This window comes from Arvicola amphibius, chromosome 9, assembly GCF_903992535.2.
Source record: "Arvicola amphibius chromosome 9, mArvAmp1.2, whole genome shotgun sequence".
In the NCBI taxonomy this organism is placed as follows: domain Eukaryota; kingdom Metazoa; phylum Chordata; class Mammalia; order Rodentia; family Cricetidae; genus Arvicola; species Arvicola amphibius.
In genome coordinates this window covers 25,915,429-25,940,004 of record NC_052055.2, presented here as the reverse complement: position 1 = coordinate 25,940,004, position 24,576 = coordinate 25,915,429, and the positions used below count along the sequence as shown (strand labels likewise).

Sequence of the window (24,576 nt, the reverse complement as noted above, 5' to 3'; positions counted from 1 at the left end):
AGAAAACAATGAAATACCATATGCAAAGATGTAATGGAAGGCAGCCTAAGCATTTTAAGACTTCTTAGATACTAGATATTTCTGCAGCAGCTATGGTAGGCCCCTGATGCTGGCCTTTATCCCTATTCAAAATGACCCACATTGTTGCTTATAAATCAATTCCCCTCAAGTCTTGTCATAGAGTTTCAGGTGTCTTTCTAAACTGTTCCCTTATTTAGAAGAAATAGAACATAAAGAACCTTTGACAATCTTTCATTCTGTCATCTCTAATACTCTAGTTCCCCAATCTCCCTTTTTTCCCTAAACACTCTCCCCTCATGTAGTCTTCTGTTGAGACTTCCAATCTAGAGTCCCCAGAACAATCCTGGGGACAAGCCTTCCCAGCTTGTAGGATGACAGAAACTATGTCCCTCTCACTTCTAATGGCTGACAAATTCTAATATTGCCAGGACTGGTCAGTATCTGTGACTTCTAATGTGAGGAAGGAACATATTGATGCATGCTTCTTACAGTTCTGCTCATTCTAAAGGCACTGAAGCAGGTGCTGATACCAAAGCCCAAAGACAAGAAAAGCAGACCACCTTCACTTTGGCTTCTCCTTCCTGAGCATTAAGCCCAGGGGTTCTCAATCTGTGGGTCACAATCTCTTTGACAAGCCTCTATCTCTAAAAAAAAATTTATGTTACAGTTCATACAATAGCAAATTTATAATTAAGAAATAGTAACAAGATAATTTTATGGTTGGGGCTCACCACAACATGAGGAACTGTATTAAAGGGTCACAGCATTAGGAAGGTTGAAAACCACTGGTTTAACCTTTTCTGTATGAGAAAAGTATCCTCCAAGTAATCAGCAAACAAAATTGTTAACACAACCTTGAATCTATTCCCTAAAAATCATTGCTTATCTACTATTGAGTTGCCTTGCTATACTTCTTGCGGGAGGAACCCACATGTTTTGACCCAAGTTTGGGTATAGCCATGTTATCTTTCCTCATTATGGGCAGAAACTTTCCATTCAACCAACAAACCACGTGAATTAAGGACCCAAATGGCAACCTTGGCCTTTTGAGACTAGGTTACATGACAATGGAAGTTCTGTCCCTTTTCGAAGATTCACCAGGCACCTCAGGTGGCCCAATATTTCATTTGGTAGTATCATATTCTAAGGCAGACCATTCTTTGGGGGTAATTTGACATCCTTAGCGTGCTGGAAACAGTATAAGACTTGTAAAAATTGTTAGAAAATCTACTGCATGCACATTCATGCTAGCTGAGAAGGATTGAGACTAGGGTATGAGCCAAGGGCCCCCAAATTGCCATTTAATTGTCTGTGCCCTTCTTAAGATTGGGCTGTAAGTTAGGCAGGCTGCAGTTTAAAATTAGGTTCTACAACTTACCAGCAATGTGGTGTTGGTGTTGAGGGACCACTCACATACCTCTCTGAACCTTACTTGATATACCCCATAGTGAACTTCGTCCTTCTTGCTCATATTCCAAGCCACATGTCACATCTTTCCAAGAGCTTGGATCATAGAGAAAGGCTGCAACCCTCTTACTATAGTCACAGTGTTGTGAAGATGACATGAGACAATGTGCCCGGTGCTCTCACCAGCACCAGGAACACTGTGCTGCTGGGCTAATGACTGTGCTGTGACTGGTGCATTGCTATCTTGCACTTGCTGCACAGATTCCCTTCTCTGGCACACTTGCCATGTTGTGGCTATGGCAACCAAATGCTTAGGTACTGTGCTAAACTCTGCTGAGTTGGTCAGGTTTGATATATTTCTCTCTTCTTGAAGTGTCACCTTGAACTGGCCCAGGTTTATAAGGAGAGTGATACTGCTGTGTCCATCATTGTGATGCTCCCCCCTCCCCCCCCCCCCCCCGCTCTGTCTTTGATCAGCTTTAAATGTAACAATCTGGCTTGTGCAAACTACATTTCCCAGAATGCCTAGCCATCTAGTTTTGGGTTTGTTCATGCAATGAAAGACCCTGCAGAGTGGAGAAGGCAGGAAGTTTCTCTATCTTTCTGCATTCTAGATACAGGTGTCTCTTCTGAGGTTCCAGCCTTTATAAGAGCTCCACACCAAAACTCAGACTTCTCTTTCCTCCTGTGCTCATGGCTTACTTGCTCCTGGCTCTCTGGGTCAGTAACCGTACAGCAGACATAAGCGTACCTCTTCTTGACTTTGTTACTTTCTTCTCTTCTAACCTGTTTGGAACCAACTTCAGGTGTGAATTTGCTTTATTAAAGCACCTAGTTATTTCTGCTTTCCTGGCGGGGTCCTGACTCAAATATTGGTCTTTCTGACTATTGGAATGATCGTGTTTTCTAGCACAGGTTGGAGTACCTAGGATAAAATCCACACCACTCGGGGTATAGGTGATTAAAAGCACCTACTTATTCTTTAAGAAGTCCGGGGTTCAATTCCGACATGCCTGGCTCAACCACCTCAGATGCCAGATGCATCACAACAAGACAGTGAAAGTCCAGGCTGAAACCTGTCTTCGTAACAAGCTCATGATCTCTCCACTGCAGAATTCTGAATCAGCACTTAGTGCCTCAGATAAGAAGCTGTGGATCAGTTTGCAAAGCATTTGCTGTATGGCTAGCAATAGGGTTCTTCTACTCTCTCTCACAAATACAAAAGAGTGTCCTCACTTCCAGAACATTTACACATTAGTATGGTTCAGGAACTTCACACCTGTTATTTCACTTAATCGTGTGTTATTGCCTTGTACTTACACAGTAAGAAACTAAGGCGTAGAGAACTAAGTACTCAGCCTAACCTCACACATCCTAATAAACTGTAGAGATCTAAGATAAAAGATAAAAATAAACCTCATTGGCCCCAAAAGGCTGAGCTCTTTCCTAACAAGTATACTTCTCTGTGTTTTCCCCATAGTCTATAGAGATAAATAGAGGGTTCCTTGTTGTAAATAAAGGGTCCTGTTTGTATTTATGTAATTAACTCTTTTTGATCCTGGCTGTCTTCTCGCAGTCCTCACAGGAGAGTGACTACCCCCAGCTCTGATTTAACCTTTAGGTATTGCCTGGACTACTATTCCTGGTTCCTGAGGAATTCGACGCTGATCTGTCGGAGAGTGAAGAGGGTGTCCCACTCTCACAGTGAGTACTCGGCTTGCTGGTGTGGTAGCTCAGCCGTGAGAACATCTGACAGGAGGGTCTGGGACGCTCACAGCTTGTCTCACTTTGGCCAGGTCCGGAAGACTGCTGTAGCTCATGGAGCCATTATCAGTTCAATAATGGACTTGTTGTGTTCAGTCAGCCCCTTAGTGTTTACAAGGAGTCTAGAAAGCTGTGGGGCCAACTGACACACGCTACTGCCTCTGTGTGAACCCAAATCAATCCCTTGGCTTCTGAGTTCCCGTGCAAGCTAAAAAAGACAAACAAAAATGAAACAGAAGAAAAACCCCCACACAAACACTGGAATTCTCAACCAAAGCATATGCAAATAATTTAGCGCACAGAGGACTTGACGTCCTAGAGGTGAACCCATGTCCCTCCATCCTTGTCCTGATGCCTAGTTATGCACAGAAATGCCACAAATCTCTTCCAATCCTACATAAAAGGGGTGGGGGACTAGACTGGTCTGTCCATTCCCAGCACCAACACTAAACTATCCCATCATTTCATTGACCTTGACTCTCTCTGGTCAAGGAGCTCTGGCCTTTTGAAAACCATGGCATTATATTACATCTTTGGAAAACCCCTTCTGATATGAGCCAGGTGTTCACATGGCCTAATCTTGAAATGTGTTATCTTTAACAAACAAGGTCTAGCCACCAAATCTTTCTTTATGGACCAATGAGATGCACAGGATCAGTGACAAGGTTTTCTAGACCCTCCTCTGGCTCTTTTAAGCTCCCACTATTTTTCACTTCTCAGATGTCTGTCTGTCAGTCTTTCCCTGTTCTTTGTTTACAATGTTTCATTCAGAACCTTTCAGAAAAATCAATATTCCTTTCTCCCCTGCTTTCTTCTGTGCCCTCCACCAATTTCTCTTCTTTTTTCCTTTAATATTTCTACCTCAAACACGAGTCGCTTATTTCTGATGTGCAACCATCATCTCATTCTCTCCTTTCCTACTTCTACCACCACCTTCACTCCACACTGTAAAAGCCAGAGAGTGGGGTGAGGGTTCCGGCGTCAAGGGCAGAAATCCCTTGCCTTGGTGTATGGGCATAGACTAGGACAGCCTATCAGCACATTATCCAACATCTCATCTCTCCTCCCTCCCCGGATGCAACTTCTAAATAGACAGCAGGCTATGCTTAGTGATCAACATGATAATGAGTTTAAATGATCACAAGGCAACCTGGGGAGATGACTTGGAGACAGTTGGGTACCAGAAAATCAGCATCTGGGCTGAAAGTAGAACAAACAAACAAAACAAAACAAAACAAAGAACAGAAAAAAAAAAAAATCAAGGCTGTTCCTTCTTCCACTCTGGCAAGGGGCTCTCACAGGAGTCCCTTAGTATGTATTTGTTGTGCACCTGCCCTCAGGAGGAACCTGAACAATGAAATGGCTGGTACTATTCGATTTTTGTGTCTCTGGTCCTGTTGCAGTCTCAGTGTCCTGATGCCCTTCTTGCTCTTTCAGCCTTGAAGCAAAAATGCCTTGAGAATGTCTGCAAATCCGTGTGAGCACCTCCCAGTGACTTCTGGCACCAAGCCTTCACCCTGGCTTTGTTCTGGCTCGACTGTGTTTTCAGAATCCAGCCATGCCCCCCGCAGGTCATCTGTAGAGGGAAGGGGGCCTCTGCATCAAGTTTTTCTCTCCTGTCAGTCTGTGTCAAGCACTAAAGGCAGAGGTTTCGCGATCAGTGGAGTAACACCAGGCTTCTCTGTTGCTTCGGAGCAAGGGAAACCTATGATTTAGGTTCAAGAACCTACCATTATGCCTGCAGCAATTCAGATCCCAGGAGTACTTGGGGAGAGGATCCATTTTAGTGTGAACTGCACACAGCAGTTCAGCATAGCTACCTGTGCAAATTCCTGAAGGTGACTCAAACTTGGGACTTTTGGATGACAACAAGAGGATAAATTGAAAAGGCCTGACTCTACTCCAGTGCTGTGCTGGTGGTGAATTCTTGACTGTACACAACTAATCAGGCTTGTCACACTGCAGCTTCAAGATTCTCTCCCAAGGAATGACCATTGAGTCTGCGAAGATGAGAAAAATACAGCCAATTTTCTAGGGGCAAAAAGGATGATCACCTCAATAGAAGTCAAAGAGATGTCCCTTTTATTATGTGTAAGTTAATTGGCTCGGACCTTTCTTATGGACAAAGTTTGGCTGTAAAGTGTAACAGGCCTGAACACAAGCGACACAATGTTAGCAGCAACATTCTGAGCTTAAAACCCAGCATGTCGGCCCCCAACACCTGCTAAACAAAAGATCTAATCCATCAAAGACTTAGGCCATAGTCTCAGGACCCAGGGGAGTCCCTAAACATGTCAATCTTTCTTTCTGACTTTTGTAGTTTTATTTCTCACTGGTTTTGCTAACAAAACTACTATTTATATGCAGAAAAAGCAGAGTGATGAAGCTTGGGGATGCATGATTTGGGCAAGTTCCTCACACGCTTGCCAGCTGGCAAGCACCACAGGCTGTCTGTTCTTTAGGGGTGTCTCTTTGTCCTCTGGTGAAACTGTCTCATAACAAAAGGATGGCCAAAGCTCGCCAGAAAGCAACTCATCACCTTAGATGGGCTGGTGGCTCAGTCTAACATATGAAGTCGTTTTTTTTTCCTTCCTTCCTTCCTTCCTTTCTTCCTTCCTTCCTTCCTTCCTTCCTTCCTTCCTTCCTTCCTTCCTTCCTTCCGTTTTATTTCCGTGATAAGGTTGTTTCTCTGTGTACCTCTGGCTGTCCTGGATCTCCCTCTGTAGACCAGGCTGACCTTGAACTCAGAGGTTTGTTTGCCTCTGCCTCCCAAGTGCTGGGATTAAAGGCATGTACCACCACTACCTGGCTGTTTTCTTTTTTTCCTTTTCATTTCTTTATTGTTGTTGTTGTTGTTGTTTTTATTAAAAATTTCTGCCTCCTCCTTGCCTCCCATTTCCCTCCTCCTCCCCCCACTCCCTTCCCCCTCCCTCTCCAGTCCAAAGAGTAGTAAGGGTTCCCTGCCTTGTGGGAAGTCCAAGGTTCTCCCCCCTCCATCCATGTCTAGGAAGGTGAGCATCCAAACAGGCTAGGCCCCACAAAAGCCAGTACATGCAGTAGGATCAAAACCCAGTGCCATTGTCCTTGGCTTCTCAGCAGCCCTCATTGTCCGCCATGTTCAGGGAGTCAGGTTTTATCCAATGCTTTTTCAGTCCCAGTCCAGCTGGCCTTGGTGAGCTCCCATTAGATCAGCCCCACCATCTCAGTGGGTGGGTGCACCCCTCGCGGTCCTGACTTCCTTGCTCATGTTCTCCCTCCTGCTCCTCATTTGGACCTTGAGAGCTCACTCCAGTGCTCCAATGTGGGGCTCTGTCTCTATCTTCATCCATCGCTAGATGAAGGTGGTTGTTTTCTCGAGGAGAGCCCAGGTGGATTCAACTACTCCATTCATTAGGAATAATGACCAACTATGACTGAACCTTGAAAAACCTCAAATGTTGGGCATCTTTGAGGCCTGTTCAGGGCTATAACATGAGGAGGTTATGGTGGAAAATCTTTAAATCCATTGCAAATGTCTAGAACTACCCTCCTGTTAAGGTTGCTAATTCCTTAGCATCTTACCATAGCTATGCTCTTGAGATGCTGAGAACACGGGGTTGACTGTATTGAGACACATGCCCCACTGACTTGGGAACTTTAGCAATGGTGGCTTGGTATAGGAGGTCCTTTTGTTTATGTGTTGCTTTCATTGGTGAATAAATAAAGAAACTGCCTTGGCCTTTTGATAGGGCAGAACTTAGGTATGTGTGTTGGGGGGAACAGAACTAAATGCTGGGAGAAAAAAGGGTAGAGAAAGAAAAGTCATAGATCCTCCGCCTAAGATGGACGCCGCGGGTTAAAATCTTTCCCAGTAAGCCACTGCCATGTGGCAATATACAGATTAATAAAAATGGGTTAAATCAAGATATAAGAGTTAGCCAATAAGAGGCTAGAGATAATGGGCCAAACAGTGATTTAATTAATACAATTTCTGTGTGGTTATTTCGGGGCTAAACTAGCCGGGCGGCTGGGACAAACAAGCAGGCCTTCACCCTGCAACAGTGACTCTTCTGGGTTTGTGAAAAAATACTGAAGCCTGGGTAGCTCCAGTCCTCAGTGCACCGACATGACCTAATGACAATTACAGGCAGAAGCTCCAGCATACCAGGACAGCTCCATCTGTGGAGATTCCAGTGGACTCTGCTGGGAAGGCTCCACTGACCCCTGATATAGTAATCTGACCGGTTCTGTTCCTTCAAGAGGCAAAGCTGGAACAAGAAGCTCAGAGGGTTCGTGGCCTGGCTGACTTGATCTGTGCCTAAAAGAACAGCACGTGTGAGCAGGGACAAATATGTCTAAAACGCTTGCTTGAGTCCCATGCACTTGCAATTCTCCCCTCCTAAGATTACACAAACAGCCTGGTGTGGTGGCTGAAGGGGGAAGGACAAGTCCTGGCAAACACCAGTGGCACACTGTTGGAGAGGAAACGCTTTACATAGGATCCTGAAGAAGAGAGAGGACTCTGAAGAGGTCCAGTAGGGTGACCTCCATGTACAGACATGGAAGCCAAGATGGAGCTAAGTAGGGCTAGCAGCAGAACCTAGGGTGCTTAATTTTAAAGCTTCACTTCACTGCATCCCAAAACTTGGACAAAAAAAAAAAACCATAATGGAAAGAAAAATCAAATTCCCATGTCTAAGCACGGACTTTTGAAGAGTCACCTAAGATATTCTCATAGCAATATTTAGGGAAGACAAAGCCTGCCTTTTTCCTAGCAAGGGAGTCTGTGACTTTCAATATTTTTCATCCTCTATGTTCCCTTGTGACCCTTAGACATAATCAGGGAGTCTGTGAGACATGGCAGTGGGGTGGGGTGTGTGGAACAGGGCAGCCATTGTCCTTTAATTAGAGCTTGGGTCTCCCCGTGGGGCTCAAGACGGGACTGTTTAATATGGAGCCTTCACCTGTGCCAAGACATAGCATTATGATACCCCCTCCCTCTGATGCAGCTCACCTGCCAGAGTGCATGAAAAGCTCTTGGTGTGAGTGGAGGGATGTGCTCACATGACTAGGGGGCTTTGCCTGCGCTATAAAATACTGTTCCCATTTGCTCAAAGCCAAGCATTATTGGATCATTCGATAGCCGTTGAGTGAAGCTTCACTTCACGGTAGGTACCTACTTCTTGCGATGGTGTAAAGAGATAGAGAAAAAGGAAGAGATGGGGGAGGATGGGGAGGCAGGGAGATGGGAGAAATGGATAGAGAAAGACAGGGAGAATGAGTAGAAGAAGGACGAGAAGGGAAGAGGAAATAAAAGAGAAATAGATGGAGGGATAAGTGGGTAGACAAAAAGGAGAAATAAAGGGAGGGGGGAAAAGAGTGGAAAGGGAAGAAGGGCTGGGTATTTAATGCTGTGTGAGTTCTGGATGTTATAGGAATACCAAAGGCACTCTGGGTCCTTGTAGGAGGAGACACAGTGTCAAGTGGGCAGCACTTGCTAAAATGCACTTGGAAATCTCCTGCCCAACCTTCCTACCACACACCCCACTCCAGCAAGGGTCCCACAAGTGTAGGGGTCAAAAACTGTACAGGGAACCTCATGTGGGTGGGTGGTCCTGAGCACAAAGCTCCAGCCTTATGGTTCATAACAAGACCCTCCTGGGTCAACTTCATGAATCCCTTAAGAATCCATGCATAGGAGAATAAGCGCCATCTATTCAGCCCCAGAACCTGACTACTTTAGCCCAGTCAGCTTGATGTGGCTCCAAGAGATGGTCTAGTGGCCGGGGTTAGCTGTCAGGAGGTAGCCTTGTAAGCAGGATGATCCATGAGATGCCTGCCAAGAGCAACCTTGAGGAACAAGACAGGCCTCCTGACTGAATTGTAGCAATAATCACAAGGCTGCTTATTTATTTTGGATCATGTGGCTGACCAGGGAGCTGAGTAAAGGTGATATCCACAAAGCAAAGACTTCGGCTAGATTGGTCAGTGGTATAAAACATGGACACTGGCAGTCATGTTGCTTCCCCTGTGCCTGTGCCTCTTTTAAAAGCAATTGAGTAACTTAAGACCTAACTGAGCCTCACACTCTATCGAGAAAGGGAGACATGTTTTTTTTTTTTTTTTTTTTTTTTTTTTTTTTTTGGTCTTAGGATTTAGTTTCTTGACAGTGTATGGAGCATACTCAGTGGAGCACCTGACATAATGATCCAATAAAGGCAAGGAGCAAGATTCTCAAGTTCATAACCTAGTTAAAACTTTGTATAGGGAATACATAACATTATATAAATATAAATATACATGTATTCACCATCTTATCAATTTTCAAAGGACAGCTGTGTGAAGCAATTTTTTTTGTATCATATTCTCCACTGTTCACTTCCAGAATGTTTTTTAATTCCCCAACTGAAACTCTGTACAAAGCAAACCACTCTGCCAGCCCCACTCTCCTCTCAGATAACTTCTTTCTTAAACTAGAATTATGGTGGAATCCTGCTTATGGTCAGGTGCTTTTCTCATTTGCGTTACCATAAATACATCCTAGGTACTAGAACCCAACAGTTCTCAACCTTCCTAATACTGCAGTCCTTTAATACAGTTCCTCATGCTGTGGTGAGCCCCCCCCCCCCAACCACAAAGTGAATTTTGTTGCTACTTCATAACTGTGATTTTGCTACTGTTATGACTCGTAAATATCTCTATGTTGCAATGGTCTTAGGTGGCCCCACGAAAGGGTCATTTAAGCCCCCAAAAGTCCCAATCTGCAGGTTGATAACTGCTGTCCTAGGAGGTAGTAGTCAAGTGGCCCTCTTCCTATGTAGATTGAGCTGATGGCCAGCTGGGGAAGTATACTCTTGTCACCTGGGTCAGAGGTTTTAACTAGACCCTCAACTGTATTTCCCAAAGAGGGGCTCCCATACAAACAGGACAGAGATCAGCACGAGCCATCTGTTGCAGTGCAGTCAGCTGCTGCAATCTCAATCTCTGGTGCTATGGAGCTGCTCAGGTTCTTCAGTTATCACAGCCTGAGGGTAGAGGGCTAACTCACTTGGGCCCCGCAGGAGCTAACCAGCAGGCTCTACCACTGTAGCAGTATTGGCTAGGAGTCAGGTACATGGGGAAGTGGGACATTTTACCATAATTCGTCAGCCTCCAAGCTTCAAAGGCTTCATTGCAAAACATGCAATTAGACTGGATGATGCCCATGCATGGTCTTTCCAAGTCCCCATTACAGTCTTCTCTCCTGGATAATGGGAACAGTAACCATCAGATGCCATAAAGCGCTAGGTGGCAACTGGATTAGCAAGGGTCTGTGGCCTCTTTCTTGGGAGTTTGACTTAAAAGGGGGCCTCCAGGCCATGAAAGGCATTTCCTGCACACTAGTGGAGGTCCTAGAGCTTAGCACAATTCTTTGGGAGACTTGTCTCACAATTAATTTCAATATGGCTTCAGCCTGAAAAGAAGGCAGTCAGAACTGAGTCTGCAGAGCTTGTCTGATGTTGAGAGCTCATCTGTTCTAAATGATTGCAAGTAGAGCATTATGCTGAAGGAAAATCACACAACAGCTTAGTCCGATCAGGATTTTCTTTCATTCAAAACACATTCATTTTGCAGCCACAAGAGACCTTGCTACTCTAGAAACTACAGGGAAACCCTGTCTCGAAAAACCAAAAAAAAAAAAAAAAAAAAAGAAAAAGAAAAAAGAAAAAAAGAGGAAAAGAGAGAGAGAGAGAGAGAGAGAGAGAGAGAGAGAGAGAGAGAGAGAGAGAGCGAGACCATGCTAGAGGCAGGTTCATACAGCATTGATCTTAGAGCCACAAGGTCTTCTCACTCAGGACTCTCCATACTAAACTGAGTTCCTAGACAGGGTGATTCCAGCATGACAACCGCTAATGTGTGGAGCACCGCCTTTGCCTCTAGAAGAACACATCATAGAAAGTGCCCCTTCTCCTAGGTTGATGGCTCTGCAGAGGCACACTTGAATCTAGCTTAGTAGGTTAAGGGCTTCCATATGCCCTGTTGGCCAAGCACCCTTGTGCAATGCACAATATCTACAACCCTATGTGTGCTACTGGGATAGTCTGGGTTATGCTGCATCGTTGTTCATACAATGCCCTTAAATCAGGATCCAAAACAGAATAAGCACAAGTCAACCAATCATTTTCCACTGCTTAGGGAATTATAACTAGGGAGAAAAGTATTTCAAAATCCCTCTGGTCTCCTTTCTCCTGTTAACATACTGTTGTTGGGCACTAGAGTGCCTATTCAAGTTAAATACTTGGCGATCTGAACGCAAGAAAATGTGATGGGATTCCAGGACTCTCATTCCTTACCTTATTCCTTTGTCCCTTGCAACCCTTGAGGATATCCACTGACATCCTAGGACTGCAATCAGATGATTCAAGTGCTCAAAAACTAAGGACGAAAGGTGCAGCTGCTCCAGGAGAGGACCATTTGTTGGCAGGCAGCTCCCCCATGTGGTCCCCTGGTTTATTTATCTCTGGAGTGGTGTTGGTAGGGTTCAAACCCACCTCCCTCCCTCATGCTATGTCTGCAGTAAATGCCTGTGGAATAAATGCGTGAAGGAACAAGACACTGCCGTGTCTTTGGGGAGAACACAGCTAATTTTCCATGTTACTGCTGGGTAAGCTGAGTTTCCATGAGGAAACACTATCTCTTCACGTCAAAAGTGCTAGTTAGTATTGAAGCTGGGACAGAAATACTTTCAGACTTTGGGCCTCTGGCGCAAAGCGGGCGAGGAGCTTACGGTGGGTCTTATACAGTATTTTTTAAAGCATCCTTGTCATGTTCTGCTGGCCTCTCTCCCAGGGAGCTGCTCTAGTCTACGCCCAAACCTTGCCCTTTGCTCTCCCACAATGATCACGCTGCTCACGGTTTGTATGCTGCTGGTCCCCTGTGTTGGTGAGTAACGCTACTGGTGCAGTATTTCCAGTTTAGCATTTGATAACGTCACACAGATGCAGAAAAGCCTTGTCAGCATCTACATGTCTTGCATATTAGTTCCTCTTTATGCCTGTGCCTAATGAGTGATGGAGCTTGAACACCAATATTAAGTTACAGCATTAATGTTAACTATTAAAAACCCTGTTTATAAAATCTTAGCACAGAGGAGGGAAAGTTGGCATTAACCAAAAAGCTGTTTGCATTAACCAAAAAGCTGTTTGCATTAACCAAAAAGCTGTGTAACTGGTTTTTGCCAGAAGAGGAAAAAAAATGGGTTTCTCCAATTTAGTGTTACTGAGCATATCAGCCACTCCAGGGCAGGGCCCATTCCCAGAAGTAGCTAACCAGTACAAAGCAGGCTCCATGTTTCTCTGTATGCTTCTCGTTTTCTTTTCAGATTTTGTCTTACTGGTTTTTTTCACATGTTTGTTTTGCCATTTTTGTTGTTGTTGTTGTTTTATGTTCTTTTTTGAGAAAGAGAAACAACCTGGAGTTGGTGCGTAGAGATGTGGGGAGGATCTGGGGGGAAGGAAAATATGATAAAAATATTATATGTAAAAAAAAACCTAATTTAAAAAGAAAACTCTGTCCAGAACTTAGAAGTTTAGGAGGGGGTGCAGAATGGAGGAGAGATGGGCTCAATGCAAAACATCTTATTGGCAAGATCCCTCCATCTGGGAGTGCAGATTTTTCTCCTTGGATGGTGAGCTACTGCGCACCACACCCCTCCCATTTGCTAACTCCTTGGGCCACATTGGCCTTCTCAACACAAACAACATTCTTTTCACCTCAGTGGGCATAGGCACCACCGAGAGCCAACACTTCCAACCTTACATCCTTACACCACTTCCATCTAAATGGAAGACACTCAAACTTTTTGCTCATTCACACATGCAAACCCATTGCTTTCCTTCCTCCACGGTATCTCCTATCATTCACTGATCTGGGTGCCTTGCTCTTTGTTCCTCCTCTTCTCGTGTTCAGAGACACACCCAACCTACACACTGCCTCTTAGAGACTCCTCGGGCATCTCTTCAAACAGCAGGGACAGTGGCATCATTTGTTGATCATGTGTGTCATTTATGTTGGCCAAGACCCGAGATAGCAGCAGAACGCATAAGCTCGCATCTGGAGCAGAAGCATAAAAGTGGGGAATGGCAAGCTAATATTTGAGAGGGGACTCCGGCTTCTCACCTGAACACAGGCCTTCCCTCTGGGACAGAACTGGCCAGCTGTTCACTTATCACCTCTGTCCATATGCTTTTCCAGATCGTATATTCTTGTCAGGATTCGACTTCCCTCATAGTTTTTGAAAACGCAATTTTTTTTTATTGATTCTTTGGAAATTTCACATCATGCACCCCAATCCCACTCATTTCCCAGTCCCTCTGTGTCTGCCCTTCACCCTTGCAGCACCTCCCAAAGGAAAACTTAAAAAGAAATAATAAAAATTAAAAAATGCAAATAAGAATATTAAACAAACAAAAACAAACAAACCAATAACAAAATAAAAAGACAGAAAAAACAACAACAAAAACCCAGAAACTTCACTCCTCTGTCATTTCCTCCTCTTCAAGCACTTCCTGGTTTTTAAAAGCTTATTCTGTTTGTTAGCTAATACTTCCTTCTTCCTAGGGAGCAAATTTCTTTTTGCTCAAAGACAGTTCTTTGATGTGCACCATTTATATACTTTCCTTATAAAATTATAACCAAGAAATATCTTCTCCTGTCATTCTTGCTTTCCTTTACCTTCTTTGACTGCTCCATTTCAATAATAAAGTAAAACTGATATCCTCTATTATTAGTAATCATTTGACTAATATTTTTGTTTTACCCTAGGAGATTTTTACTCTCAAACATAATACTTGACTTAGAAAACAATATGGTTACAGAAACCCAAAATGCCAATGCACAAATTTGTGTGTGGGTGTGTGGATTTGAATGTGTTCTATCCAGAATCCCGGTATTACAGGGTCTGGCCATCTTGCCGATATCCAACCATCTTGCCAGATCCTAGAAGGCAAAGGGATGTTTCAGAGGCTTCTGCCTAGAGACTTGAGAAATATGTATTAGTCTATGTCTCCTGAGAAACAGAGGCGAAGACCTTACCAAGGGCCCAAATGTTTCTTCCGAAGAAATGCCCACAAGGAGTGGAGCCACAAGCAGGGAAGGCCAGCTCTGGAGCAAAGGAGAGTGGGGAGTTGTGCATACATTCTGGGCTGCAGATTGGTCTGAAGAGACCCTGGCAAGGTCATCTAGGTGGAGTCCACCTGAGGAGTCCTGTGTCCTGGGGAACGTGGCCTATGGTGGTATACCTGCCTCCACTTTCTCGGGCTGGAAGAAGCTAGAGGGAGAGTGAGGGATGAGGAGGAATGGGGAGAGCAGATGCCATAGGGCCCTCAGGAAGCTGAGCTGCCTCTTTCCAAGAGATCCCATCTGTGTCTGCCCTGGAGGTCACTGAAGTAAAATTTCAAAACAGCTTATTTTCCCGTGTTGGTCTTCCATTTCTATGGAAAAGTACCTGAGGAAAACTAATTTAAGTTATAGATTGGGGGGCTGGAGAGACAGCTCCATGGTTAAGAGCACTGGTCACTTTGCAGAGTGTTCAGTTCCCAACACTGATACGGTGATTCACAACTGTCTGTAACTCCAGCTCCAGAGAATCCAGTTGCCCTCTCTGATCTTCGAGGCCTCTACACATAGGCAGTGCATATAAAGGCAAATATTCACATAGGAAAAATAAACCTTTCTTCTAGAAAAAGAGTTCTCTATTCCCTCCCCCAAATAAAGAGCCACCAGCTGGGCAGTGGTGGCACACACTTTTAATCACAGTACTTGGGAGGCAGAAACAGGTAGATCTCTGAGTTCAAGCTCAGCCAGGGCTACTCAGAGAAACTGTCTTTTAAAAAAATCCATTGCTGTATATTCATTCATTCATTCATTCATTTATTCATTCATTCAGCAACAAATATACTGGGGCCTGCGTGTTCTCCTCACATACATAACATCCATCACACAGATATGTGTTTATATTTAAATGCTTTATATAATTATACATATAATATATATTTATATATTCAATATATCTTTGAATATATGTATTTGGGAGAATAGAGAACTTTTTAAAAAATATACAAGTTTGTATTCTAGAGATTGCAAAACACATTATTTTAAATTTGAACCAGTAGTCTAAGATTGGAATGTTTTCTTACACAAAGAATTCAAATTGGCAGCAACAGGCGGATCTCTGTGAGTTCGAGGCCAGCCTGGTCTACAAGAGCTAGTTCCAGGACAGGCACCAAAGCCACAGAGAAACCCTGTCTCGAAAAACCAAAAAAAAAAAAAAAAAAAAAAAAAAAAAAAAAGTTCAAATTGGCAGCAAAATTTGATTGTATATATGATATGTAACTGTACATGTTTTCAATAAGTCCCTAGGATACTGCAGAAATAGTTGCATAAATAGATTATTCCAGCATGGAGGAGATACACAACAAGGGAAGGCTGTCTGTGTAAGCTGTTACCCAGTCCAGGTTAGGATTCAATCAGGCTTTGTGAATTTCAAGTTTAAGTAGGAAACAAGACAAGGACAACCAACCCAGAGCAGGGAGCTCAAGTCCAGATACAGCATAAGCTAAGGTAAGTAGCACATGACCTTTGGTGCTTCAGCACTGCAGGGGAATAAAGGGTACGGCAGGGCATGATGGGACAGATCAAGAGAAACTTTGTGTGCTGGACCAGCATTGTCTCATGGCCCAGCTACATATGTATTGTCTATAAAGTGGTAATGATGACGTGCAGCCTGCAGCCCTGGGGAAACAGACAATACAAACCACAGCATCGTCTCTACTCCTGACAGGACCGCACTTGCTCAGCTCACCTGAATCAGCATCAATTGTGTTCTACCTCTAATCTACCTTTGTCCTCTCTCCTACCCCCATCCCCAGTGCCTGCCCCTATCTGGCTGCACTTCCTTCATGATCTAAATTAGTGTCTAGGACAAATATTCTAACATCTAGGAGGGTTTTTAAAGTTGGTGGCGCAATTGTGTGGGTGTCAAGATCCTTAAAGCTATGTGGGTGGGTTGGAGGAGGGTCACAAGCCTGACTAACCTGTCTGGGAAGTAGCTATTTCCTGCTCCCTGGGGAGGAAGGCCACTCTACTTGCGCAGAAGACGCAGGAAAGATGTCAGCAATTGTCGTCAGCGTTCCACAGTCTCGGCAGGAGTGAGCAGCAGGTTTGGCAGTTGTGCCAAATGCTTCTGTGCTAAGGAATTTGCTCAAGGTCCAGGAGGAGAATTTAAATGGAAAGGAAGCCCTGAGCATCTCTCCTGCCCCTCAAGTCTGTGTTAAGCAGGGTCCTGCCCACGCCCAAACGCCATCAGTCCCAGACAGGAAGGAATCTGCTCTCCATGGAAACCACTCATCTAGCCTAGAAGACAGATGCTCTGCTGGTGCCTACAGCACCCCCCCCACACACACACACACGTGCGGTCCATTCACAGCCCCATCAGCAGGTGGAACAGGCAGAAACTTGAAGTCAATGACCTTTGATCTGGAAAAGTCCATGGAAATTCTCTAGCTCCCGTTCTGTCCTTAAAGGGGAAAATATGTCTAGGCAGGCTAGGGAGGGTAAAATATGTCTAAAGCCACAGGACTGCTGACTCAGAACAATCTCCAGTCACCCTCTCAGCCAGGCTTTTAAGACTAAATAAGAAAACAACGGAAGCAGCAGCCCTCAAATCTTGGTCAAGGGTTATCAGGAGAAGAGGGCCAGTTGGGCATGGTGGCTCACACCTGCAATCCCCGCTATACAAAAAGAATGCTGAAAGAGAGGCATTGTGGGCACAATTTAGGCAATCTTGAAAGAAAAGGAGTGGAAAGGGCAGGACTGGGGATGTAGCTCAGTGGTGTAGTAGCTTTTCAGAGGTCTGAGTGTTTGATCTGCAGCACTTCCAGAGAAGGGAGAGAGAGAGAGAGAGAGAGAGAGAGAGAGAGAGAGAGAGAGAGAGAGAGAGAGAGAGAGAGACTTGCTCTTTTGTTGGTAATACTTTTACACACACACACACACACACACACACACACACACACACAGAGTCCTACTAGCTGGGTACATCTGTCATTCAATGGGACACTGTTTAAACATCTTATATATGTGCAAGATAATCCTCTCTATGCACCTAACACATCCCAAATCCCAGCGCCAATCATGTAAGGTTGGGAAGGCTGGGAAGCCTTTTCTGATCCAAGCAAGGGTCCGGACAAGAATCAAGCAAAGGGTCAGCCAGGGCATCTCCTGAACAGACTGAATCTTCCATGCTTCTCTGAGGGTTGAGTCTTACAGCTTTCAGATGAGTGGGATTTCCAAACAGTGACAAACTGGCAGGCCTAACTGCATCACTGTCAACTTGAAGAAAGACAAAGATGTGACAGGGACTAAAGAGATGGCCCAGTAGTTAAAAGTGTATGAAATCTTCAAAGAATAACAAATATTGAAATAGGGAGAAGGAGAATATAGTACTCGTGCAAGAGGTAAAATTGGAACAGGAAGTTTCAGAGGATGGGTCTGTGGCCAATCACATTCCAGCTTGCTGATCTAGGTTTTTCATGTTTCTTCCATGTTGGGATGGATAAGATGGTGCCCACTCCATTCTGTTATACCCCTAGGTAGCATGGTTCAAGGTAAGGCTTTTATGTGATGTCTTCAAAATCGGCTGAAAACTGGGCCAGTCTTACATCAGATTGGTTTGATCAAAATGTTTGCTGGCTCGGTACCAAAGAAATTTGGATACTAATAGTAAGGGGATAGCTTGGTCCTAATTATGAGATCCTCGGTAGCTGATGTCTCTTCCATGCCTCCACTTCTTTCTGTTGGTACTTTATCTCAAGGATTCTCCAAGCAACCGTCAGTCTAAATAACACTGGAGCCTTTCATGTAAGGACAATTAACCAGTGACCAGGTCTCTTCCTTCCTTATCAGAATGCCACTGCTAAGGGCAATCACTAGGAAACACCAGGGGTAGCCATGACACCTCTTTATTTCCTGAGATCCACCTAGGTTGAGTGCAGCACCTGTATTATAAAAACCGGTATGGGATTGAATTTGGGGGTATCCTCATTGTCTTCCTAATTGATTACCTCCTTAGCCTTAGCCCAGGGAGAAGCAGTGGATGCTTGTGCTAACTTTGTTCTCTTTATCTCTGACTTACTTGCAGGGGGGCATGCTCTGGACACCCCAAATCCCCAGGAATTTCCTCCAGGACTGTCAAAAAATATCAGTAAGAATCCTTTGACCTTTGCCCAAAATCTAAGAAGAAAAAAAAAAGTTGTTTAGGATATTGGAAGAGAAAACCCTTCTGAACATAGAACATCCTAACTGTTTTAGTATCTGCAAGGAGTCATGCAGGTGGTACCCCAAGCATCTCTCCAGCCTCTCTCCTGATGTCTCTTGCTCTAGCAATCTCTCACTTGAGCCGGATTTCAGTGGAAACAGGGAACCAGGAAAGAAAGTAAATGTGCTAACATTGAGGGTTAACGTGGGGGCTAAATCTTAGCGTTACGACACAGTGCTTGTGTGTGACAACTAATAAAAAAAAGTGGCCTTGAATTTGAAACAGAACAAGGAAGGATGAGAGGGAAGAGAGCAATTATGTAATTATAATCACAAAAGAAGAAAACTAGCTTAAAAATGCTCTCTAGGCTTTCTGGTAAGAAAGTGACGGATGACACATTGAGAGTTCTGGTCCAATGATTGTTCTGTGGGGAAGAGAACACTGGGTCCCTGTCAGTGAGATAACTCTCAGTACATTTCCCTACTGGACACCCTAAGTAGTATGTCCACAGGCACAGTGACTTGGTGCCACGCATTTCTCCTTCATAGCGCCTCTCAGTTTAAACATGCTGTACCACCCAGAAGTCATTGCTTTTTGTTTTTAATAACTGAACAATGTTGCCTAGGAATATTGCTCACCTTTCATCTGTATTGGTTTCCATGGTAACCGATGTTACCAGACAGTTAGCTTAAGGTCAAATTTGTTCTTAGAAGAAGATAAAAGGTTTGCCATCTCTGGATAGGAAGAGAAACAGAGGCCAAGCCAAGACTCTTTAATTCATGTTTGTCTTCCTTCCATTTAGATATCACGTTCTTCAATGGGGTGTTTAAAAATGTGGAAAGTGTGGCTGAAATTTTTGGTAAGTGAAATCTGAAATTGTTGTTGTACTTCCCTTTGGGTCACCAACCAACTCTCAAATAAAGACATGGAGACTTAGTATTAATTATGAATTCTCGGCCTTAGCTTAGGCATGTCCCACTAGCCCCTTTAACTTAATTTAACCCATTTCTATTTATCTACATTTTGTTTGCCTTGGGGCTTTTTTTTCCATTCTGTATTTACTACTTCTCTGCTTCCTCTATGTCTGGTTGGCTAGCCCCTGGCATCTTCCTGGTGTTTCTTTGTCTTTCTTCTCTGATCCCGAATTCTTCCTCCTCCTTACTCTTCCTGCACAGAAGTTCTGCCTACACCTTCTCCTTGGTTATTGACTATTCAGCTTTTTATTAGACCAATCAGGTACTTTAGGCAGGCAGGGTAAAACAGCAGCACATCTTTACATAATTCAACAAATATTCTGCAACACAAACAAATGCAACACATCTTTGCATCATTTAGCAAAATTCTACAACATGAAATGCATTTTATCCTTGAGTGTCAGGATGGAGTGGGTGTAGGAAGGTAGAAGAAATCACTAGGGTCTTGTTCTCTTTCTCTGATCTCTCTGCCCTCCTCAGCCAACTGCCAGCAGGTATTTGGACTCCTAAAAAGGTAGTGATGTTGTTCAAGGTTTATCAGAGAGTAATTATATGCCTTCATTTTCCTTACTTCCATGTCCTAACTATAGAACTTCTGGGAAGAGCATGGTATCCCTGTTACATAAGCGAAGATGCTGAGCCCATGGGAGTTAAGTGGGTTGCTCAAGGCTCAAAGCTAGAAGGGAAACGTTCTTCATGCCTAGACCTTAGTTCCTTATACCAATATGGTTTGGTTTTGTCTCCCCAACTAACAAGTACATGTGAATCTTCAATATTTGAAAGATTGTCAAGCAATCCATGTGTGTTTCACATCAAGTATACAACTATTGGGCTACCATGAGGGTTGCTACTATCAAATATGGACAGTGCCAATCAAATAGTGCTATATATACTGATGTTGGCAAAGTTGCTGGAGTCTGCTGTTTGGTTAGAAGAGGCTGAGCATGGTGCCTATGACTCAGAGTAGCTACCCTAGAGGTCTTTGAATGAAAATGCACATCTATGTAAGAATTCGTGTACACATCAATTTTAGAAAGCTTTTTCAACAACATTGAATCATTCTTCATTTACGGGTGAGACCTCGTGGAAACAAAACATGAGAAAAGAAGGGAAGTTTGAATGAGGTAAGAGGAAACCAAAACAGGAAAGTGAGCCTGGTTCTTACAGACCATATCTCTATCCCATCAGTTCCTTCTGTAGTCCTGTGCACTCTGAGTGACAGTCACTTCCACCAGAGTTCCCAGCACCTACCAGTGATGGAGGAGAGTTATCTGTCTATGTTACTTTCATTGGTTAATTAATAAAGAAAACTGCCTTGGCCCTTTAAGAGACAGAAAATTAGGTAGGCGGAGTAGACAGAACAGAATGCTGGGTAGCAGGAGTGGGGAGATGCTTCAGGCAGTCACCATAGTGAGTCTCCATGCTTCTCCTCTCCGAGATGGGCGCAGGTTAAGATCTCTCCTGGTAAGCCACACCTCGTGGTGCTACACAGATTACTAAATATGGGTTAAAGGAAGATGTGAGAATTAGCCAATAAGAGGCTGAAACTATGGGCCAGGCAGTGTTTTAAAAGAATACAGTTTTCGTGTAATTATTTCGGGTGTAAAGCTAGCCGGTGGCCGGGTGGCGGGACGCAGCCCCGCCGCTTCCTTCTACATACCAGGACCTTCTTTCCCCACCCACAGACTGCCTAGGCTCCCACTTCACCTGGCTGCAGGCTGTCTTCACCAACTTTCCTCTGCTGCTCCAGTTTGTGAACAGTATGAGGTGTGTGACCGGCCTCTGCCCCCGCGACTTCGAAGACTATGGCTGTGCCTGCAGGTTTGAGATGGAAGGGCTTCCTGTGGATGAGTCTGATAGGTGAGTAGGAACCACAGGCGAGCTCGTTGCAGCCTGGCGACACCTTAAATGAATAAAGACAGTGACCTGGAAGAAGAGACTCAGGGGAGATATAATTCTGTTACCTCCTGTAAGGTAACTGGCACCACAGTGCAGTGTAACCAGTGTTGTGGTTGTAAGTGGTTACCAAAAGGCTCTGTCATGGTAAAAATTAAGTGTGGGCTTGCTCCAAGATGGGGTTCCCTGCATGAAAACCACTAAGGTCCTTGTTATAATGCAGATTCTTGGAGCCCAACCTAGCCCTATCAACTCAGGATACATGTAGGTGGAGACCAGCTTTATCCAGTGCCATTCTGCCCATTAGAGGAAAAGCAATTACAGAGGTTGCCATTCAACCATCAGTAAAAATGAACAACAACCCATGATGTTAAACTTAAGGTAACCATAACATTTCTCATGCCTTCGTGTGGAACACAAGAAAATGTGCATGGCCACTGAAGATGTGCTTCATTCCTACAGGCAAGGAAAGTGCACTCTGAAACAAAGTAGCAAGACTGGTAATGACATTGTAAACCTAAAACATTAAACAAGCTTAATCAAAGGTGTGGTCAAGAGGTACAGGGATAGGAGGGCCAACTAAGTTATTGAATGACTCGGGAAAGCTGTTGCTGTGTGTTCAAATTCAAGGACTTTTACCTATGACTCAGCAATTCCTGTTCTCCGCTCCTTACTGACGTTGCTTATATGTATTCTTTCCATTTTCTTTACCTTAAAAATGGAGGTAATTGCAATGCCTACTTCATAGTCACTATTTCAGATTAAATGACTAAATATAAGTTGAAGGCATTGTGAGTGTTCCTGGTTATGAAGTTCAAGAGTATCAGTAACCATGGAAGCAAGACTGGGCTCATAGGAGTAGTAATAGTAGGGATGGGAGTAGCAATGGCTGTTGAAAGGTAGATGCAATAGGATCAATACTTAGTGTAATAATACCAGAGTAATAGTAGCAATAGCAGCAGCCACAACACAGAAAGAGCCGGGCTAATGCAGTAGTAACAGTGGCTGTAACCATAGCAACAGCATCAGCAACAGAAAACACTCAAATGTAGAATATTGAATCTGAATCTCAACTCTACTCTATGATTAATACCCTATTCCATTGGCATTATCCTGTGTCCCTAACCCAGTGCCATGAGACATGTGCATTTTCTCATCTATGTAGGTTCAGGGAAGGTAGGAAAGAATCTCTATGTAATTCCCATATTAGGCAGTTCACACTGTCCCTGGCATTTCTCCGCAAAGGACACCCTCTTCAGCTGTCTTTGGGTTCGTTTTTCAAACCTCTGAGCTTCTCTTTCTTGCTTCTGCTACACAGGCAAGTGTGAGCACAGTGTCTGTCTCTGGAGTCCACTCATTGTCCTCCGAGGAGAGAGAGAACCATGCCCTTTCTTTGTGCTCCCAGAACCAGTGACTGAGGAGGTGATCAACCTCCAACTCCTTTTCCGAGCTTAAAAACAGATGAGTTGAAAAGGATACATTCTGGGTTGACGAAGAATAATAGCTTTGCAATTAAACAGCATATTATCCCCACTGTCAAACCTACAGGAGAGGATATAAGTTGCCTCTGGACATCAGGGCTAGTTTTCCATTTTAGGGACCAGAGTCAGATAATCGATACAGAGGTGGAAAAGGGCTGGTTACTCAGGGTCTGTGAGGCCAGGGCTTTTCCTAGGGACACATTTTCCTGTCAAGTCCCCTATGCATTTTCTCTTAATTCTTAGAACATCCAAGAAAACTAGAAAGCAAATAAATTAAGGAGTCATTCATCACTGTCTCCCACCCAGAACGAATTATCAAAGGACATGTGTCCCTACACCGGTGGAATGGTGGGCTAAATCTAATTTCAGTTACTCTATACGCTTTGTTCAATGGGGTTTCCAAACACCCTGGAAGACAGATAGATAGATTATTTCCTCTTTGAACTTACACACTAGATTTGCAAAATGCCCGTTGTTGTTTATTGAAATAGATGTTTTCTTAAATCCTAGGAATCTTCCTTAGGTAGGACGGAAAAAGAAAAGGTATCCATGGTCATCTAACTTTTATACGTTTTGTTTGTTGCAATGTTCCCAGCTGACCCTGTCCTCACTGTGAGAGCCCATTAACCTTCTAGTGAGAGTGTCACCCTGAAATTAAAAACCACCTGTAAGAGACCAAGTGCATCTCACACAGAGATCCACATTCAAAAAGTGAAGGGCCCTCTGGCTCACTGTGTGATGACCTGCCTCTTTCTGTTTTCTGGATAGCTGCTGGAGTCTCTCTCACCTTAACCCCAATCATTTGACGGTTAATCCACCACTGTCTCCTCCTCATCATTACCGTATCCCTCTTTTCTTCTTCTCTTCCTCCTATTTTTCTCTTCCCTCTTACCCTCTTCCTCTTTCTTGCAGCACAGTTTCTTCTCCAACCGAGCATGGCCTTAAACTTGTGATCTTCCTGCCTCTCCAGTGCAGGAATTATAGATAAGCAGTTTCATACCTGACTTCCAGTGTTGGTGTCTTTGTTTTGAGATGTGAGTACTAAAAAAAATGGTCTTGACTTTGTCATCACTGGTTAAATTAAGTGAGTAATGGAGTTGGGGCTCCCTCAGAGAAGACAGCTCCTGTGTGAGGTCAAGTAGAACGACCCAGGCAGAAGCAGAGAGACTGCTACTGCTGTTAACGTTGACTCAAATAGGTGTAGAATGTGCTGACAACAGCAAAGGTAACATCCAACGACAGTGCCCAGACAAGGACCAGTACAAGCCCCTCTTTACCGTTCCTGAGCTCTTTTCACACCATGTCCTCCATCTCAAATCGGGCCGTGTGGCTGGCCACAAAAACCTGCTTGTCTGGCAGGAGTGATGCCCACTTCCATCTGAAACATGTAAGATAGAGCAGATGGCATGGGATGTGTGTGTTTTGAAAAAGATCACTACCGGGTACCATCCGGACATCAGGATGATCCTGGACTGCTTGCCTGCCTCTGCCCTAACCATGGTCTCCCTCGATCCTGCCTGACCTGCCGCAGCTGCTGCTTCCAGCATCGTAGGTGCTATGAGGAGGCTGTTGAGATGGACTGTCTCCAGGACCCTGCCAAGCTCAGTGCAGATGTGGACTGCATCAACAAACAGATCACATGCGGTGAGCATTTTTAGCCCTCCTTGAGCAGAGGCATGAAAGGACCCTTGTGGTCCATGTGGGATCCACTAACACTGCCAAGGCCATTAGCAATATCATTGTTAGTAGTTGATTGATGAGT

General features: G+C 44.2%; 2 protein-coding genes across 2 annotated transcripts in view; both read left to right on the top strand.

Moving 5' to 3' along the window:
* Positions 1-4,673, top strand: part of Hhla1 (HERV-H LTR-associating 1) — a 36,625-nt gene extending 31,952 nt beyond the window's left edge. Inside the window, exons 16-17 of the mRNA XM_038341207.1 lie at positions 3,050-3,132; positions 4,630-4,673. Coding sequence (XP_038197135.1) covers positions 3,050-3,132; positions 4,630-4,673 — 127 coding nt within the window. The remainder of the gene's footprint in view (positions 1-3,049; positions 3,133-4,629) is intronic.
* Positions 4,674-8,235: 3,562 nt separating this feature from the next.
* Oc90 (otoconin 90) overlaps positions 8,236-24,576 on the top strand; it is a 29,007-nt gene continuing 12,666 nt past the window's right edge. Inside the window, exons 1-6 of the mRNA XM_038343683.1 lie at positions 8,236-8,339; positions 12,001-12,093; positions 18,347-18,409; positions 19,266-19,322; positions 21,123-21,297; positions 24,346-24,458. Of these exons, the coding sequence (XP_038199611.1) occupies positions 12,048-12,093; positions 18,347-18,409; positions 19,266-19,322; positions 21,123-21,297; positions 24,346-24,458 (454 nt within the window). The 5' untranslated portion in view covers positions 8,236-8,339; positions 12,001-12,047. The remainder of the gene's footprint in view (positions 8,340-12,000; positions 12,094-18,346; positions 18,410-19,265; positions 19,323-21,122; positions 21,298-24,345; positions 24,459-24,576) is intronic.